This window comes from Podarcis erhardii, assembly GCF_964252035.2.
Source record: "Podarcis erhardii genome assembly, chromosome: 1".
Taxonomy (NCBI): domain Eukaryota; kingdom Metazoa; phylum Chordata; class Lepidosauria; order Squamata; family Lacertidae; genus Podarcis; species Podarcis erhardii.
The window spans coordinates 41,421,786-41,442,226 of record NC_138497.1 but is presented as its reverse complement, the minus strand read 5'-3'; the positions used below and the strand labels follow the sequence as shown (position 1 = coordinate 41,442,226).

Genomic DNA, 20,441 nt, shown 5'->3' with positions numbered 1-20,441 from the left:
CTCCTGCAGGAGACAGCGAATCACAAGAGCAGGGGCCAGCAAAAATCACAATGCAGGAAAAACCATGAAGCCAGCCAGTGCCTCTACATACCTCCATCCTTATTTCAGACATTGTGATATATCGCAATGTTTCGTTGGTAATATATCATGTTGAAAAACAGATACTGCCCAGCCGTAGTGTCAGACCTAATTTCCCTCTTAGGTAATAAGACAGTGTCACTATAAGTGATTGCAGGCATTACACGCAATAACTAAGGCAATTAAGGCTGCAGTGCTATGCATACTAAGTAGGTCCCTGTGAGTTCAGTGGGATTTATTTCTGAGAAAGCAAGCACAGGCTTGCACTGTACGTTTCATGGCAATTGCAGTTATACTTCTTAAACGGCGACTTTTCATTATTTGTTCACAGTCCGAGTTTGAACTCAGGGTCTTTCATATTCGAGGAGAGCACGCGTCATCCATAGCAAAGCTTGAGGAAGTCATTGCAAATTTGGAAAATGAACTGGAAAATACATTATACAGGAGAAGCGAGGAAGCAAAGGATGCCTGTGTATCGACCGAAGATGATCACCCACCAAAGACATACAGAACTGTATGTATACAAACCGACAGAGAAACTTTTATAAAGCCAAGTGAAGATGAAAGCCGGACAGTCAAAAATAACCAAACAATACCTAAAAAGCTGACTATACCTTGTTTGAATAATAGTGTTTCACTCACATCGGACAATAATGGCCATGCCTCAGGGAGTGCTGTATCTCAGATGTTTCCACCACCGCCGCCGCCACCACCACCACCTCTTCCTGGTTCAATCCCTCCACCCTCAACATTATCACCAGGCATGGGATCTCCCCATCCTCCTCCTCCTCCACCTCCACTTCCTGCAGCTTTTGCAGGTCAGTTGCCACCGCCTCCTCCACCTCCCCCACCAGGATTTTCTCCATCAGGAGCAGGTCCTCCTCCTCCTCCTCCTCCACCACCACCACCACCTCCTGGATCCAGTTTCCTTTTCAGCAGCACATTGTCATCAAGCCAAGGTCCTCGAAAGCCTGCCATCGAACCTGCCTGTCCTATGAAGCCACTTTATTGGACCAGAATACAAATACAAGACAGCAGGTAAAGTTATGCTTCCCTCTTATTTAATAGTGGAAACCTATGTGCAGTATTTCAAGATCAACTAAAGCAAAAAGAGATTACATTGTTGAAATATAAAAAAATACTCAACTCAGGTTTTGAAATGTAGATTTTTTTTTTTAAAAAAAGGATGGTTTACTGCTAGGGAGTAGCCTTTTTCAAAAGTTCCATCATCTGTCTAACATTCTTGTTCAGAACTGTGCCCTGTGGCACACACAAATAGAGTAATATGACTTGACATGCAGTATTTTTAGTACTGCTAGAGGCATGAGTTACAAAGAACCTGGTCCTGGAGATACTCTGCCATCAGATTAGCTCATGTGATAATCCTTAAGGGCCTAAGACACAGCGGAAGGCCATTGGCTTTCCAGTAGCCTATATCACTGCAGCTCAGATGCTTGACTGCTCTTCCTGCCATGCCAATTAAATGCAGCTTAGTGGTACATACAAAGAACTAGTGGAGTTGAGATAGTCAACTTTAGCCTGCTTCTGTATGAACCACATTGTAGGCCTAATACCTGTGCAGTGGCAGCAGATAGCCCCAAACATAGCCCCAAACACCAACTATGGGGAGCCCTGGGTTCCTGAGCACCCACAAATTTTAAATGAAGGGGCTGCCCCCCCCCCCGATTCCATTTTGCCATATGTGCATGCCATGGGGCATGTTTGTGTCACGTCGGCACTCTCCTGCGATGTGATGGTGTGGATTGCACACAGCATGTGGCACACAGCATGTGCCAGCAATGTGTGTGAGTGACGTCAGCATGCCATGGGCATGCCAGTATGATGCGCGCACATTACAGGCATGCCAATGTCACATGCACTGGCTGTCATGGGAGCAAGGCAGCACACGTGTCCCCAACAGTGGATGTGTGATCAGTCCTAGCCCACCAGCCTTTGGTTCTAGCTCCTGCACTTTGTTTAGAAAGAGAAATGTTATGTTTCTCTAGGCTAGAACAACACACCTCACATTTCCCTAGTAAGGGATCTGGTCTTAGTGGCATCATCAAAAGCCAGGGCTTTACATCCTGTGCATGCTTCTCAGCAATAATCCCCACTGATTTGCACAGGATTGCAATCCCAGGGAGGAATTCAGTGTCACACACTTATTGTTCAATCAGCACAAGCATTTCTGCTTGCCCGAACAGTCCCCCCTGTCCCTCCCAAGCTCTGTTCAGGGGGCTCACCTGTCGCTCCAGAGTAGATTTGGGTGAGGCACAGTGGGAAGGAGGAGGGGAAAGCCCCACCGAGCTAGCAGGAACCTAAGTGACATAACTTTTACTAATTAGCTAAGCACAATCTAAGTTCAAGTCAGTAAGCGACATAATTTTACTTGCCTGGAAATACATCTCTCCACCAAGTACTGATTACTGCATAGTAAAATTCCTAGAATTTATACGAAGGAATGCCTTATATGTAAGTTGATGTAGGGTCAGCATTCTAAAGTGCAGTGATGACCGTTGTATTGCCCCTAAGTTTGTGATGAAATGTCCTCCCACTCACCCTAGACAGGCAGCTCTCCTGTCCTTGCCTGCCCACTTTCTCTATTATTATTATTTTTTCTTATTATTATTCTTTGCTTAGCTTGATGAAGACAAAAGAGTGGACTATGAATTCATAGAGATCAAATAACAAACAACCAACAATAACACCATATCCTTATTTGGAACTTCTTTTTTTCTGTACGCATGAGCTCTCTACTCCCCTTCCCTCCTCCCTGTGTATGTCTGGCTTTAGTGTTTCTGTCCTGGCTACCGCTATTTTTTCATGGGATCTTAAAGTTGGAAGGGGACCAAGGGTCATCTAGTCCAACCCCCTGCAATGCTGGAATCCCAGCTAAGGCATCCAGTACAAATGGCCATCCGACCTCTGCTTAAAAACCTCCAAGGAAGGAAGGAAGGGTATCCAAACTGAGAAAGCGTGGGTTGATCACTGCTGACAAACCTAGATAGGAAGCCAGGATCAGATTAAGATGTCTGAACCGGGTTTATGTGCCCAAATGTTGAGGGAGAGACATTAAAAAAGTCTTTCCCCCGTTACCAAATTTCTGTTTTCTATCTGTTGTGGAAGTTGGATAAGAGTCTATCTCCGTCAGCAAATCAGTTGATACAGCCCAAGCACCATTCTATAACTAAATGTGGTACTATATTAAAAGTAGCATTTATAACATTTTCTTCATCTGTGTTTTTAGTTATAAGGTTTACTCGAATCTGTTTGCATTGTAGAAGATGTGACCAGATCTGATACTTTCATTTCTGAATATTGCTTATTCTGTGAGCCTTGATTTTTTATTTTTAATGGGAATTTAGCGGGGGGGAAAGGTGAGACTTGATATGAAATGACAAGTAGGAATAAAATGTCATGTGGGTGACACCTGCTGGAGGGAAAATACCAGCTGCTACTAATAAAACCAAGAGATAATTTTCTTATTAAGAATCGGTAGTTGCCAAAGAAAAGCAATCTAATCTCTTCTGTTACTAAAGATTCTCAAAGCAGAGAATGAAACATTAAAATGAGATTGTTTTTTAAATTATAGATCTCACCATTCAGTGGTAATACTAACTGTAGTATTAATATGAAGAAGCGAATATGGAAGATACTGTCAATATTTGGCTAGGTTGTGCTTGCATTCTGCCTAGAATCCCCTCCTCATTATTTTGTATATGTTCAGAATACTTGTCAGATCACCTGCAATCTTGAGTCCATGCAAATAATTTAAAATAATAAGTAATACACAATCTGTGTGTTGAAAAGCTACACAGTCTATGCAGCGGTGGGGAAAACACATTGAATATGCTAACCTTCCCCAGTTTGATGGCTTCTAGATGTCGTAGGACTCCAACTCCCATCAGCCCCAGACACCATAGCAATTAGTCAGGGATGATGGGAGTTGCAGTCCAGCAACATCTGGAAGGTTCCAGGTAGGGGAAGACAGGATTACAAAACAGTGTATTGAGCAGTATAAAGATTTGGGTATGGAACTTCTTTCTAAATAGTAGGCCAGTCCAAAGGCAGTTGTACTAAATATTGATGGAGTTTTAAATATGTGGTAAAGTAAGTAAGTAACTTTGAAAGAGACATTGTGGTAATTTTATTTTGCCTTTTTCCAATTTTAGTCAAAACACGGCACCAACTCTGTGGGATTCTTTGGAAGAGCCTGACATATGTGATGCCAGTGAATTTGAATACTTATTCTCCAAAGAAACAGCTCAGGAAAAGAAAAAGCCATTAGCAGAGTCTTATGAAAAGAAAACAAAAGCCAAAAAGGTATCACTGCATTGCAACCTTAACTTAATATTTTTAGATAATAATAATCTAGGTTTTTATTGAGTATCTTTCTTATATGCATTTTAGGTTTCAGTAATACAACAAGAACAATGAAATACAAAAGGATCTTCAAATGACAGATCTTATATGTGGTGGCCCCAATCTGTCATTGTTTAGGCTGAGATTTTTCTTTTCAATGATTGCCCACACCTGGGATTGAATTGTCTTCAGACTTGCTTTGAAGGTTTGACAATAGTATGAAGTGCTTAACTATGGCTGTGTCTAAAATTCATACTGGAATTCTGTCACATTCTTATTAATGGCTTGAGAACTCCATTAAAACGGAGCATAACCATTAGTATGACACACAAGCCTAGACTCCAATTCATGTTCAGCTGGGGCCAGGAGCAATCTGTGTGCTGGTGGGGAGCCATCCTCCCTACAATAATGTCACTGCAGCTTAATTTGATGGGGCTGGTGCAGGAGAGGGCAGCAGCGAGGATGAGATTGTGTGGGCACACTGGCCTGCTCCACCAGTGTCATTGTGCAGCCCTGACCTGTCCACCATCTTTCCCTACCCGAATCCTATCCAGGTAAGCTACAGCAACAATGGTGTCAGGAGGGTGACCTTGCGGCTCCACAAAGGCTGCTGCTGGCTGGCTGGGGCGATACAGAAAGAGCACGGTAACAGGGCAGAGCAGACACCTTTTCTTCTCCATGCTAATAGACTTCATTTCTCATTGATACCCAACTTGAGTGTCTGAATGCATGGAGATCTGTTTCATTGATTCTTGTTGTTGATGATGCTGTTGTTTAGTCGTTTAGTCGTGTCCGACTCTTCGTGACCCCATGGACCAGAGCACGCCAGGCACTCCTGTCTTCCACTGCCTCCCGCAGTTTGGTCAGACTCATGTTTGTAGCTTCGAGAACAGTGTCCAACCATCTCATCCTCTGTCATCCCCTTCTCCTTGTGCCCTCAATCTTTCCCAACATCAGGGTCTTTTCCAGGGAGTCTTCTCTTCTCATGAGGTGGCCAAAGTATTGGAGCCTCAGTTTTACGATCTGTCCTTCCAGTGAGCACTCAGGGCTGCTTTCCTTCAGAATGGATATGTTTGATCTTCTTGCAGTCCATGGGACTCTCAAGAGTCTCCTCCAGCACCATAATTCAAAAGCATCAATTCTTCGGCGATCAGCCTTCTTTATGGTCCAGTTCGTTGATTCTACCCACACCCAAAGAGCCTAGTTCACATCAGAGTATATATGCAAATATTAAGCATATATACTTAATTTTGGGAAAATTCTCTTCTTGAAAGCATTAAATAAATATGTCTGTACACTTTGAAGTTCAGTTAATGATCAGGCATCATAGAATGGGGTCCTAGAATCTGGAATGTGGGTGGTACTGTGGTCTAAACCACTGAGCTTCTCAGATTTGCCGATTGGAAGGTCACCGGTTCGAATCTGCATGATGGTGGTGAGCTCCCATTGCTCTGTCCCAGCTCCTGCAATCTAGCAGTTCGAAAGCACGCCAGTGCAAGTAGATAAATAGGTACCATTGCGGCGGGAAGGTAAACGGCATTTCTGTTGGCTCTGGCACTCATCACGGTGTTCTGTTGCACCAGAAGCCGTTTAGTCATGCTAGCCACATGACCTGGACAGCTGTCTGTGGACAAACACCTGCTCCCTCGGCCTGAAAGAAAGATGAGCGCCGCACCCCATAGTCACCTTTGACTGGTCTTAATCGTCCAGGGGTCCTTTACCCCCCCCACCCTTTTACCCTTTCTTTACACAACTATCGTGTTGCCAAGGTGCACTGATACTGTACTGATATTTGCCACCACATACTCACATAAAATGTGAATAATAGGCATACAACCACAAACACTTATATAACACGTTGTGGAGCTGTAGCCAATCAGGGCTCCCAGATGCATGCTTTAGTAAACATGCCTGTCGTTCACGCTTTGTGGCAAGAGACATAGGGGTTAAAGCCATTGTATTTGTAGCAAACTTGATGGCTGTCCCATGTGTGGAATGAAAAATGTATAGAGAGTAGGATTTTTTACATTTGAATATTCACGGTATTATTTATTTTTTTCTATATCTACTGGATATTAATGATTCTTGTGGATGCTAACATTCAATTTGATGCCGTTATATTTTCTTCCTACAAAGTCAAGGGGTAAATGTCACATAATTTGTGTCATCTGCATGATCTAAATAAGACTCCATCAATCACCTTTGGCTCTTTAGTGCTATGATTATCATATCAAAGTCAGAAAAAGAAACCCACTGAAGATAATGGCTTTTCTGTTGTCCATTATCTCTAACTCATTTCAAGTAATTATTAGCACATGTTCTCATTTACGATGAGTGTCAATATTTTTGAATGAGAGTGGTTTTAAAAAGAGGATATATCTGTCATCAGGGTTTTTTATGTTTTTGCCTATTTTGTAATTGTGAGATAATGATAAAAACAATTACAACGTTCCACGATTCTTGAAAAGATGGCTTCATAATTCAGTGTTACACCATCCTGGGTCAGAATGTTATAAGAATGCTGCCAGTCCTAAATATATTTACACAACATTAAGACCATTAAGACTAATAATAATATGGTATTATAAGTATTATTTATTTTGTAAAGGTCCCATTCCTAAATATATTGCTCACTGACTTACAGTGGTGCCCCGCAAGACGAATGCCTCGCAAGACGGAAAACCCGCTAGACGAAAGGGTTTTCCGTTTTGGAGGCGCTTCGCTAAATGAATTTCTGTATGGGGTTGCTTCGCAAGACGAAAAAGTCTTGCGACTTCCCGCGGGGTTTTTTCCGCTTTTTTCGTCCTTTTCCTAAGCGCTAAGCCGCTTAACAGCTGATCCGCTGATAAGCCGCCTCTCAGCTGATCGCTAAAAGCCGCTAGACTGCTAATAGCGCTAATCCGCTAAGCTGTCAATGGGCTTGCTTCGCAAGACGAAAAAACCGCTAGACGAAGAGAATCGCGGAACGGATTCTTTTCGTCTTGCGAGGCACCACTGTATTTGGAACTAGTAATGGGCCATTTCATGCAATGTGCGTGCTTGTGATCCCATCCTTTCAATCCTGATTCAAAATATACTCACTGTGAACTCATACAAGTGAGTAGCTTGTCAAAGGGCCTGTATCCTTTTGTGCCCCTGGTAATTGCACCCCTGTTGTTGTGCCATAAGTGGTTATTCTTCTCTCTACTGACTACATGTTAGAGTTCCAAAATAACAATATCTGGTTGTAGCTGATCACTCGCAGGTCCTGTTCACTGCAAGCATATTCTGAGCCCAGGTTAACAAGCTTGATAATCATTAAAAAAAACAAGATATGTGTGAATTGTCCTTTACTTTCGGAGAAGAACTCTTTCTCTGGATAGTTTTTGAGTGTCTGACATGCTGACCCAGTGAAATTCTGCTACAGACTGGTCTTACATAGTGAGTGTAAGCTTTTGCTGCAGGTGGTGGATTTCGGAGGGAGCACCATTTTCCTAATTCCTGCTCCTGTGAGCATCGGCTTGCAGCATGGTTCGGAAGGAGGGATGTTATTTTTGAATTTTTACTTTTAGTACTAACATGACCAAGGCTTGCACTGGCTGTGACAATCCCTGTGTTTATACAAGGGAAAGATGAAGCATGGGATCGCAGCATTTACATTCTTGTCGCAGGCTCTGGAGATACTGCATCTATTTCCTTGGTATATTTAGTAACCAGAGAAGAGGCAGACAGTTTGCTGCCATGTCTGTTGCTTAGGCGTATCCTGCCAGCTGGCGTATCGTTATCATCAACTGGCAACAGCTAGGAAGTTGTTTGCTTACATACTACTGTCATCTGTGCGCAAAGTGCGTACTTCTGGGAGCTCGAAGCATCTTTCACTAGCTGGGGCCAGATGGAACAATCTGGTCTTTCCAAACCTTAATTTAGTGCATACCCACTGAATCTGTGATCCACCAAGATAAAAGCTGCTTCTCAGCAGTCAGTGCATTAGGGCTTGCAAGGTGCTTGACAAATCACTTTTTCTGCAGTTCCAAGCAAGCAGTGCACATGCCTGGTGGGCTGCATTCAGCTTGGTGGTTACAGAGGAGAGAAGGAGGGAGATCACAGAGGTATAAAAAGCGATGCATGGTGTAGAGAAAGATGATAGAGATTTTTTTTCTGTCTCAGATAATAGCAGTAGGCGGCATCATTCAGTGAAATGGAATGTTGGAAGATTTGGGGCATATGAAAGGACGTACAGCACATATTGTGCTTTTAATTTTGCTGGGAGCCACCCAGAGTGGCTGGGGAAACCCAGCCAGATGGGCAGGGTATAAATAACAAATTATTATTATTATTATGGAATTCTCTACCACTTAGACTACAGTCAAGACTGCACTGTTTTCCCAATGTTTCCTTACCTGATAACGTCTACATTTTATGTGATCTCTCACATGACGTACAAGCCACTTTTGGAAATCAGGTAGAGAGGCCTAGTACTAATTTCTACATCAGTTGTTTGCGGGGGGGTTGGTGGGGGTGGGATCTGTTTTGCGATCCTGTTAACGCAGAAAACCATGGGAGCAGTTTTGCATTGCAATTTCAAGTAACAAAAATTGGGGGTGGTAACCCGGCGTAAAGTTATTTCCTGCTGTTTAAATTTTAGCCTGACACGTGGTGGGGTGTCTATTAAAAAAACTGTTTCATCACACACAAAAATACTGAGCTGTAAAAGGAACATTAAAATCAGGACAAGAAGCGCCAGCATTATAATCAGTAAAACTAATGCAATAAACCCCATTACTGAATGCAGCATTTGTGATAGCTGGCAACTTAGATGTCTTTAAAGGGGGATAAGGCTATGGAGGGTAAGATACTCTGGACTACCTCCAGTATCAAAGACAGTATGCCCCTTGATTCAATAGCAGATAGCATGTTGGGACAACAGCGCTCATCTGCCTTCCAGTCAGTCACTGTAATGCTCTTTACTTCCCAGTAAGAGCTCAGCTACTACTCAAGGCTAACAGAAAGCCAGTGTGCCCTAGGTAGGCCTTTATTCTCTTGACTTAACAATTTTGTTATCCAGTGTGACAAATTTCAGCCCTACAGGATTTTTGATCATTTTGCTCAGACTATTTCAGGTAGCCAGAGTCTAGTTTGGCATTTATAATTGTGACCATATGTACTTTCTTCCCATAAAAGGCTATAAATATAAAGCTTGTTTTGTTCTGAAGTGAACCTCTCTCTAATAGTTTTAAATTATGTAATAGTAAAGGCATTTGCAGTTTAAAATAAGATACTGGAGTAGGAAAGTTGTGCGAGCTAACCTGATCTTTAGAGCGTACCTACAAATGTAGTAGTTTCAGATGTAATATTGCCGGTATGAGGTGTCGTCTGGAAAGGTTTTGCCTCAAACTAGGCATGCCTAATGGGGTTTATGACAGCCTATGAATTTTCCTCTGAAAAGGGTCAGCCTGGAGGTCAGTGAATGCTATACAAATTGCACTCTACTTAAGCCTTTAATTACCCCTATTAGAATTTAATCTGCTGCCAAGTTCATCAAATAACATTTATAACTTCAGAAATGTCTGTGACAAACTTCTATTTAACTTGTAGATTTACTCTATGGTAAATTTTCTTCTGTCCCTCAAATTTTTTGTTATTAAAAATTGTTTTGTTTTAAAAAATAGTGAATGGAGACCAAAAAAATATGCACCCATTATTTTGTAGACATGAGTTCAGAAAATCTCTGAGCATCCATCATACTTTTATTCTAAGAATCGAAACTGGGCACGTTACAGCCAAAGTTAAGTAGATTTAAATCCCATTGGCATTGGGTACAGACTAAGTTGGTTCAACTTTTAAGTCCTGTTGAAATCTGTAGGAGCAGTTAAGGGAACTGAAATTAAACTAATTTAGATTGCTGTCCTATACACATTTACCTGAGTGTATGTCTCGTTGAATTCAACGACATTTATTTCTACATAGACAGGTATATGTCAGGAGCCCATCCTACTCTTGAGTAGGACCCTGGCAGAGACACATACCCGACTAGTATGTTCTCTCCCTCCTGGTCTATTGTTTGGGAGCTTCAAAAGCTTTCTTCTGCCCAAACATCACAGTGACTGATGCCAACAGACATCGGCACACTTAGGGATCCTCAGAGTCTTTGCAGCTTGCATAACAGTCCTCAGCAACTCAGCATTTTGGCTAATCTACTTTATTTACACACGAAGCACTGCAACATGGCTCCTTCTCTCTCTAGCATCAGACAGCAAAAAGAAAGAACAAAGGAGAATAGTCCCACTTCATGGAACACCGGAACACAAACATCCTGTCTCTGTCACTTCCCACTCTGTGGAGTGAAAACATACACCATCATGTGATAGACAACAATCCCATGACTGCAATCACAGAGCAGGAATCTTAACAGTATAGGCCCTGCACATCTGAATCTGTCAGGGCCAGCCCTACCATTATGCAGAGTGAGGCATTTGTCTCAGGCAGCAGGTGCTGGGAGGTAAAAGATGTTGGCTAAGTGTTGAAGAGCAGAATCGTGTGTGCCACACAACATGCCCTGTGCCTCCTAAGAGAGCTAGCCACCCTTAGCTGTAGCAGAGGACACTGTCCTTTTCCAACATCAAAGTAAGATCCAACTGCCAACATAGTTGCTTTCTGTATGTGAAACAGGAGGAGGTGCCATTTTGTCTTTCACTCTGAAGAAACAAAATGTATTGGGTCAGCCCTAATCCAAGTCAGAAATCTAAGTGGAAGAGTTACGTACACACCCTTAAAATTGGTGGCAGGTAAAGGTGAATTTTTTTCTTGGAAAGTATACATAGATTTTATTTTCCCATTCTATAGGCAGATACATAGTGCCATAAAAATGAATTAGAAATAATTCTAGGTTACACTTATTTGCTGGATTTCAATACTGGTTGTAAAGCTCTCATTACTGTTGGATTCACAGAACTGTGTGTAGGCTTTTCCCCTTCACAGCATTCTGACTTTTCATATTATCATCTATTCCTGGCATACAGTTTTAAAAAAAGAAAATACCATGAAAGATGAAGGGGAAAGGAAGTCACATATAAGTCACTTTTTAAAAAATGTTGGCTTGCTTTACATTTCACATTTATTTGGACATTTAAGTATGACAAACTATTTTTATTTCCAGATTATCAAACTGTTGGATGGAAAGAGATCTCAGACTGTAGGAATTTTGATTTCCAGTTTACATTTGGAGATGAAGGACATACAACAAGGTGAGTGTTGCTTGCATCTTGAAAGGAACCTTGTGCATGGAATGTTTTCAGAAGTAAGTTAATAATAATAAAATAACCTTCGGGTGCATATTTTACATTCTATAGCTGTGCATCCCTCTTGTTCAGCATCATGTTTTGCACAGGGACCAGCCAGATTCTTCCAGGAAACATGAAATAGGCAATAACTTTTCCTTCTGCTTGCTTCCCACCCCTGCAATTGGAATTCATAGGCACACTGGCTCTGAATTGGAAGTTCCACTTGGCAGCCCTAACATTCAGCTGTTGCTGCACCATATCTGCCACTTACTCCTCTAGTCCACTTTAAAAACTAAGCTAGTGATCATTGATCCTACGGCAGTGAATTTCACAAATTGATTATGTATGAAGAAGTATGGGGTGGTTGTTGTTTTTTGTATATTCTCAGTCCGCTGCCCATCAATTCCATTAAGGGATCTCAAATTGCAGTGCTATGAGAAAGGGAGAATAATGCTGTCTATTCTGACTTTTCCTATACATAGAATCATAAAATTGTAGCATTGGGAGACATCCTAGGCATCATCTAGTCCATCCCCCCTGCAATGAAAGAATCTCAACATGCTGTTCTCCCATCCAATCTGAAACCATAGCAGTTTTATTGCTGCCCCACGAGGACCGCTATACCATGCATAACACTATAAATATCTGCCTTAGTTGCCATTTTTCTTAAATTCCTAAACATACCTAGACTTTTCTCATAAGAAAGACATAAATTATTTCACACATTTGTATAATTGCTTGCTTGAGAGAGAGTAGGCACTCCTGTCCTAGGAATTGGCTGTGTTACACCTAAAGTGGCTGTCTTGTAGAGATGCCTAGTTTCAACCCTCTTGCAGTATTCCTTACTACGAAGGAGCAGCAAAGCAACAAGCTCATCGGCCAATCAACAAATTACATTTTTGAGTTTTCTGATTTTAAGATGTCATTTCAGTAGTTCTTGGTGTGCTAGAACTGGAAGGGATGGGATTACAGCTTACCAGAGCATTGTAACAATCATCATCATAATCATCATCTCCAGTCTTATCAGCCAATGTCTGCTCATGAGAGGTGAGACAGAGACAATTGTATCCCCTGCTGCTGGCTGTTAGGATAGATGTAGAGTGAGTCAAGGTAGTGACAGCAAGGTCACCTGTCCCAGCATATTGTTTCATAGGACCACTGACCCACAACCCCTCCCCAAATGCAGAGATAAGCTGTTACTCTATGTAATTCCAATGTCGTCAACTGATGACAGAAAAATAAAATTAGAATGAAAGGTTGGGTCCAGAGATAGATGGTTGGAATTCTACTCATGCAACCGGGGTTCTCCTGGTTCACGACTCAGCTGCTGCCCCTGAAGACTGAGGGAACATTTAGTACATAGTGTGATGGGACTGGAACAGGGAGGGGGGCTGCAACAGAATGGGGAACATGGCCCTTCTGCTTCTGCAAAGACATGTCTGGATCCAAGCCATAGTGCCTGAAGAAATTATTTTTAAATAACCTCTGAGCTTGCATCAACGTGACACTCTTTCTGCTCAGAAAACCTAACGCATCCGCAGATGTCCATGCAAAACTAGGGAGAAGATAAAAGAGAAGCAATAGGAAGACAATGTAATGGTATCTCAGGGTGGTGTAGGATTTTTGCCTTGAGAGATTTCCACCTTTGGCTGTGTCTAAGCCCAGTAACTGACATACTTGGCAGTTTTCATGTTGTCTAGCAATGACAGTATGTGTAGCTCTGTACATCTGGCACACATATGGTTTGGTTTGCATTTGATTACTAGCCAACAAATTGAGGACCGCCACATTTGCTGGAGGAATCATCCACAGATGTTTCTTAGGAGAGGGTGTCATTTTCTATTCCTGAAAAAGGTAGAACAGCGCTATCGTTGCTGGACAAAAGACAACAATATTAAGCACAGAGAATGGTTTTGTCGCCTTGTGGTGTAGTTCGAGCTCTCCGTTGGAAGAAAATCAAAACCTTTCTGTGCCAGATTAAAATAGGGGATGTGTCTCATAAAAAGCAAATATATATTAGCATGTCATTGCTTCTTTCTAAGCTGGGCATTCCCAGACCTCTGTCTCCTCAACACCATTATTGACTGAAATCAAATGCTTTTCACTACTTATATATCTTTGTTGACATACAGAATGACCTTGTAGGTCTCCTTCTTGGAAAATAATTGATACCTATAGGAAATCCCAAAATGCTGCTTAGAAGTATTTGCAAATTTTTAATAAGTGCTCATTCCAAGGACAGCATGGAACATCAGGGGTTTGTCAGGATCCTTTCTTTATTAGGTACCCCATCATTCACTCTCACAGAAGTTCATTTGAGACCCAGGCTATTGGAACTTTCACAGGGGCGCCGACTTATAAAAAATATTGGGGGGGCGGGGGCCCATACCGACTTATAAAAAATATTGGGGGGGCCCAAGACCTCCAAACCGCTGCTGCTGGGGGAACGAAAGGGGCGAGCCCCGGACTGCCCCGACCTTAAGTGAACCTGTGAGGGCCCGCCCTTTGCGGCAGCCGATTGGCTGCCGCCGTGGGCAGTGAATATTAATGAGCTAGGGGGAATCCTAGCCCTAGGGGGAATCCTAGCCCCGCGAGATTGTTGATGGGTCGAGAGCCCGCAACCCCACCCCCTCTCTAGATCGGGAGTGGCTTTGTTTTAACTCATTACTGAATGTATTTTAAAAGGTAACTATCATCAAACAAGGAAAATAAAAAATACCAACATAATTTTGTGATTTTACAAAGCATAATATAACTAATAATTTTCTTAAATTATTGGGGGGGCAGAGCCCCCCCAAACGAATTTTTGAGGGGGCTCGGGCCCCCTCAGGCCCCATGGAGTCGGCGCCTATGAACTTTCACCTCCTTCGTAGTGTATGAATGTCAGCAGAAGCTTCGTCAGGCTTCTTCTTTCCAGCATGGCTGCTGTGCAGCTGCAGCACAAAACAGCATATCGCTGACTGAGGCTGCATACACACACCATACACTTAAAGTATATGCTGGGAATTGTAGCTCTGTGCAGGGTAAACTACAGTTCTAGTGATTCTTTGTATGGGGAAATGTGCTTTAAATGTATGGTGTGATCTCAGCCAAAGCCTCTGTTACATTTTATACTGATGGCGTTGGTGAAGGTGCACAGCGAATCATTTCCCTGTAATTTGGCCCAGGCACAACTTTTCCATAGCACTCTTTGCTGTTTAAATAAGGCTCTGTTAGCTGCAGATTACCCAAGAGCTTTGCTGATTTTTGTTCCTAGTGAGAATGGATGTTTGAGAGACTCCCACACCCCCAAATTGAGTGGAAGGTTCTTCAAGCAGTTTCTTCTACGTTAAAGGCATACATAACGTCCTGCAAACAATACCATTCCTCAAAGCCTTAGCTACAACCCTCTTTCCACAGCCCATCATCTTGCAACCACCCTTTGATGTGCCATGGTTCAAGTAATTCAATAAGTTTTTTAAGAAGGCGAAACAGAAAGCCACATTTAGAAGCCTGCCTTCACATTAGTTGGCAAAGCAATATTTTTAATATAAGAAGGTGCTTTTCACTAAGTGTCGTCAGTGACCCATTTAGCCCAGTATTGTGAGTTCTGTCAGAAACGTTCAGTGATCTCAAGCAAAGGATTTTCATGACTCTGCGTCCCAAAGTCTTTTATTGGGAGACCAAACTTGGAGAATTGATTCTGGGGTTTCATTCATGCAAAATCATGCCCTTTGCTGCCTAGCCAATGTAAGAGTTTAACATAATAACAACAATAATTTCACAGTACCACCAAATTATATATGCATTCAAAGTTCTAGAGAGGTCATCTCCTTAGCAATTTGTAGGGGGGAATGGTAAAGTACTTTTCAACTTTTCTTGTAATAAGTTCATGCAAAGTTTATTCTTTGCCTCATGTGAAATATCTATCCAGTTACAAGGTCAGGAAAACTGGCAGCCGTGAAGACATATATGCATCTCAGTTCTACCCTGTAAAGTGAAACTATTGAGTGAATTTTGTACTGAGAATATTTTCTCTGGCATATGAAAAAGCCCTTGATAATTTGTGATTTTGCTGGTTATGGAAGACACATGAGAAAATCAGTCAACAGCTGTATTGCATGAATATGATTGATAAGGAGCTGCTGGTTTTGGTAACAGAGTACTGTATGCAGAAGTTAAAAACTATGTCACTTTTATAGTATATAACTTCTCTCTCTCTCTCTCTCTCTGTGTGTGTGTGTGTGTGTGTGTGTGTGTGTGTGTTGTCCATATAATACGGAGCAAGCTCTAATATACAACTCAGAAGTTGGGAAACAATTTCCTTTAAACGTTATTTCCTTTGTTCTGGATAATTTGCAGCATATGGTTTTTGTGAATCTGCCTACGGGCACCAAGCCTGATGTGGTTAGGTTAACATGAGTTGCCCGAGTCTTTTGCTCATGACTTCATGCAGCAGTTGAGCTTTCCTAACCTTCTAAGCCCACTTTTATACCCAGACTGCTTTTCTGCCTCATTAATCTTACAGCATTTTTGCATGACAGTCAAATAGTAGAAGGAGCTTTTTGAGGAGCTTATGCATCTGAAATAAAGAGGCTGGATCTGTTAAATTTTTTATCAGTGTAGGATTTATCCCATGCCAACAATTAAAAAAAATAATCTGTGTTTGTCTTCAGTACCAGATAGTACTGTCATTCTCGTATATAAAATAGGTATTTTGATAGCCCAAATGGCATAGTGTTTGGAGTGTTGGACCTGGACCTCACCTAGGAGACCAGAGAGAAGCTCCCTGGGTGATCTTGGTCCAGTCACCAACTCTCAGCCTAACCTACCTCACAGGGTTATTGTGAGGATAAAATGTGGAGAGGGAGAACCATATACAGTGGTACCTTGGTTTTCGAACATCTCCGTTGACGAACATTTCAGTTTATGAACGCCGTAAACCCAGAAATAAGTGCTTCGGTTTTCAAACACGCCTCGGAAGTCGAACATGCCATGCAGCTTCCGCTGAGTGCAAGATCCTGAGGCCTAGCTGTCGGCTGTTTAGTTTTCAGTTTTCGAACATTTCAGAACTCAAACCATCTTCCGGAACGGATTACATTCGAAAACTGAGGTACCACTCACTGTACACTATTTAGAGCTTCTTGGAGGAAAGGAAGGAAATGAATGTAGTAAAATTATTGTTTTGTGGGAGTAATTACTTAGAATATTTGCTTTTTGGAAGCTGCCAGTCTCTCATGTGAGCAGAATTTCTGCTAGTTAAAGCTTTCTTAATTTAGAGGACTATTTAGACTTAAATCTTTAAGAACTACAAATGCCCACACCTTTATATACTCTCAAATTAATTATTAGGCTTCCTTAAATCTTGTTCTATCAATACATTGTTCACACTGTTTTGGGGGGAAGGGGGCGGGAAATGCAGGTATGAAAAAATAGTGAAATTTTAGATATAAAGTGTGTGTGTGTGTGTGTGTGTGTGTGTGTATACTGGTATATATGCAAAGTTGTTTTTATAGTAAGTTTATTGTCCTGCTGCCGTCTTGTGTAATGCAGTTAGCAAGTATTTTTACGTGCGGCACTTAGGCTGAATGCATGGTGCTGATCTGCTTTTTGTCCTTGCTGACGGTTATTTTATCCTAATGGGCGCAATACTGTGCTAATTATCCTTATGTATATAAATTCTTCTTGTTGTGAGCAGACACCATAGGGCCACATAAAAACGTTTGCCTCAATTTCCCTACAAAAAAGGAGTCCAGAAACCAGACTTGTCCTAGTAACAGATTTTTAAAGGTAGAGGAACCCAATAAAATTACCAGCTCCTCACAGCATGCATCTATTTCCTTTCGACATATTGTGAGGTGTAGCTGAGATATCCTAACCAAACTGACAGTGTAAGAAGGACGGCTCACCAAGATTAAACCTAAAAATGAGGTTTTAGCAGCTGCTTTGGAATCCAGTTTCTAAATGTGTTAGGCTTTGCTGCAATAATCTCACCTTAGTGAATTCAGGCAGGGGCCCTGCAGCCAAATGTTGCAGTCTGGGCTCAGGTAACTGTGGGGGTGGAAAGATAAAAGGTATCATAAAAGACAAGAGTCTCTGTTCTAAACTGGGTCTTATTTCATGTGCACAAAAATATTTTTAGGATAAAGATACTTATCTAATCCTCTTTTTAGGATATTTTTTGGGGATTCTAGTGCTTAAAAGTGTAACTGATCTGCATGCAGGTCAATGGAGCATGAGACTTTCATATGCAATGGAATGTTTGGTGAGGCCTGGGAGGAGGACCGATGGGGTCATTGAAGTAGCCCCACCTCTGGCCTGAAATGGAACAGCCCATTCCATTACAGGACGGTTGCAAGATACTTTCTCTTATCGCAACTCTGCAGTGGGAGGTGAGACTTGCCAAAGGTCAGGTGGAGGTGGCTTGCAACTCACCCAAAATATGGGGGCCGGGGGAGAGAGGAAGAATCAAGCAGCATTTGATATGTAGGTTTTATTTGTGTCATTTGAGTGATAAAGGCAGGAGTAAGCCATGCTGGATCTACAAATTTTGCCGGGGAGGGGGCAAAAGTCTGCACTGCGAACATCTCACACTCTGATTAAACTAAACATAAACTTTGACATTAACATTAACATTCACACCTAGGTCAGTTTTGGTCTGACCAATGTATGCATTCCTAGAAGCTCAGTCCAAATTTTTCTGACAGTAACAGCCATTCAGCAGTGGAATGGACTCCCTCAAAAGGTGGTGGACTCTCTCTTTCATTGAAGGTTTCTAAGCAGAGGTTGTCTGGCTATCTGTCATGGATGCTTTAGCTGAGATTCCTGCATTGCAGGGAATTGGACGCGATGACTCTCAGGGCACCTCCCAATTCTACAATTCTGTGATTCACCTTAATAGAAAAGTGGCTTCTTCCATTTTAAAGGATGCATGAGCAGAGCTGTTCCCTTCATTGAAGTAGATGGGAAACCCTGTTCACAAAGGCACTAGATATATGTTGTTGTTGTTGAGTCGTTTAGTCGTGTCCGACTCTTCGTGACCCCATGGACCAGAGCACGCCAGACACTCCTGTCTTCCACTGCCTCCTGCAGTTTGGTCAAACTCATGCTGGTAGCTCCGAGAACACTGTCCAACCATCTGTTCCTCTGACGTCCCCTTCTCCTTGTGCCCTCCATCTTTCCCAACATCAGGGTCTTTTCCACGGAGTAGATATATGTACCGTGTATGCAACTCTGGATCTGAATGCATTGTATATTTTAAATAAAGTTCAGTAACAATCATTTCCCATGGTTGTTAAGATCTTATATTTGCCATTCATAATATTTACCTTTTCCCTAACCACCTTTGTTTCCAAGTTAGGCACAGAATCATAACTGACAAGCAGAATTTTAAAGCATTCTAAATGTCATTGGACCTTTTAATAGAATTAATTAGCCTGCCACGGAGAAAATTTACTAGCCTGCTGCTTAATTTCACAATGTAAAATCATGGGGTTAGAGGTAGAAGGGGGAGCAACCTTATTACTTTTAAATAATTATTTAAAGATGCTTGTCTTGCCTCTCTCAAACATCACAGAAAAAAACAAAACTCAGCAAGAGCTTTTAAACTGTTCAGCTGTGAGTGGTCACTTCTCCTTTTATAGGTAAGGCAATATGTGCAGCAGAAATCAAGATACCAGCTATTAACCTTCAGCAGATGCAGAATCATAGCTGGTAGTCAAAGTTATTAATATTCCTACTGTTTTAATATAAGCAAACAATTTCTCTTTAAGATGCAAACTGAAATGTTATGCCTGGGATACTTACATTTGTGGGTTTTATAAATAATAATTTGTTTTTGGAATAAATGAAAGCCTTTCATGGGTTTCTGTGATATTACATACAAAAGGCGCTTCCGCACAGAGATTTTTTGTGGAATTGGTGCTATTCATGCATACAAGTTTTTCATGTCATCCTCATGATGCCATTGCCATCAAAATGCCAACCCTCTTCTTTCTTTTACATTTAATTCGAATTTCCTCTTATTGTAGAAAATGTGATCAGTAAAAATAGCCATAGATGCTGGCATGATGAATTGGTTGCGTCCACATTAGTTTCACTTCTGATTACATGGAATTGAAATATCCCCCACATTACAGTAAAAGCCAATGTGCTAACAGAAACTCTTTCATACAAGAGCACATTTTGTCTTTTTACACCATTCGCTTTACCTGCCACACCATCAGTAGTCTAAAAGAGTCAACTAGTAAACCAAACTCCATAGAAAAAGGTCAATGAAAAAATGTCTGCGTATAGAGGACAGCAGCCACCTTCTTTCAGTGTCTTAACTCATAGCTATGTGTAAGCCTGCATGGGAGAAACGTTCACATGAAAGCTAACACATTCCCCAGTTTTTTTCTTTGCTGTTTGTGGCAACAGATTAGCCAACAAACCCAGTTGTGACATATTATCTAATTTATGATTTTATATTTTCTACAGCTATACTAAATGTGGATCATTCCATCGTCGACTTAGAAACTCTGGAAGCACTGTATGAGAACGTAAGTATAAAAGGGTCAGTTCCACACTGCTAGTTCACAAATAGAAAGTGAGCTGTGGGCACATATCCCACCTTCATGTCCCATGTTCTCTTTATCCAAATGCTGTCTTTCTGCAACAGAAATGCAGGTTTCCCCCCATTGTCTTTAGTAATAGATGTCTGGTTGAATCCACCTTGAGATACAGTTCTTGTTTTGTTCAGACATTTCAATATTCTATAGTCCT

At 41.7% G+C, this 20,441-nt stretch overlaps 1 protein-coding gene across 4 annotated transcripts in view; it reads left to right on the top strand.

Annotated features, from left to right (window-relative positions):
* FMN1 (formin 1) overlaps positions 1–20,441 on the top strand; it is a 153,431-nt gene that overhangs the window by 82,345 nt on the left and 50,645 nt on the right. For all 4 annotated transcript variants that reach the window (XM_081858606.1, XM_081858604.1, XM_081858605.1 and 1 more), the window contains 4 exons: positions 410–1,116; positions 4,251–4,401; positions 11,576–11,663; positions 20,157–20,218. In XM_081858606.1, coding sequence (XP_081714732.1) covers positions 410–1,116; positions 4,251–4,401; positions 11,576–11,663; positions 20,157–20,218 — 1,008 coding nt within the window. The remainder of the gene's footprint in view (positions 1–409; positions 1,117–4,250; positions 4,402–11,575; positions 11,664–20,156; positions 20,219–20,441) is intronic.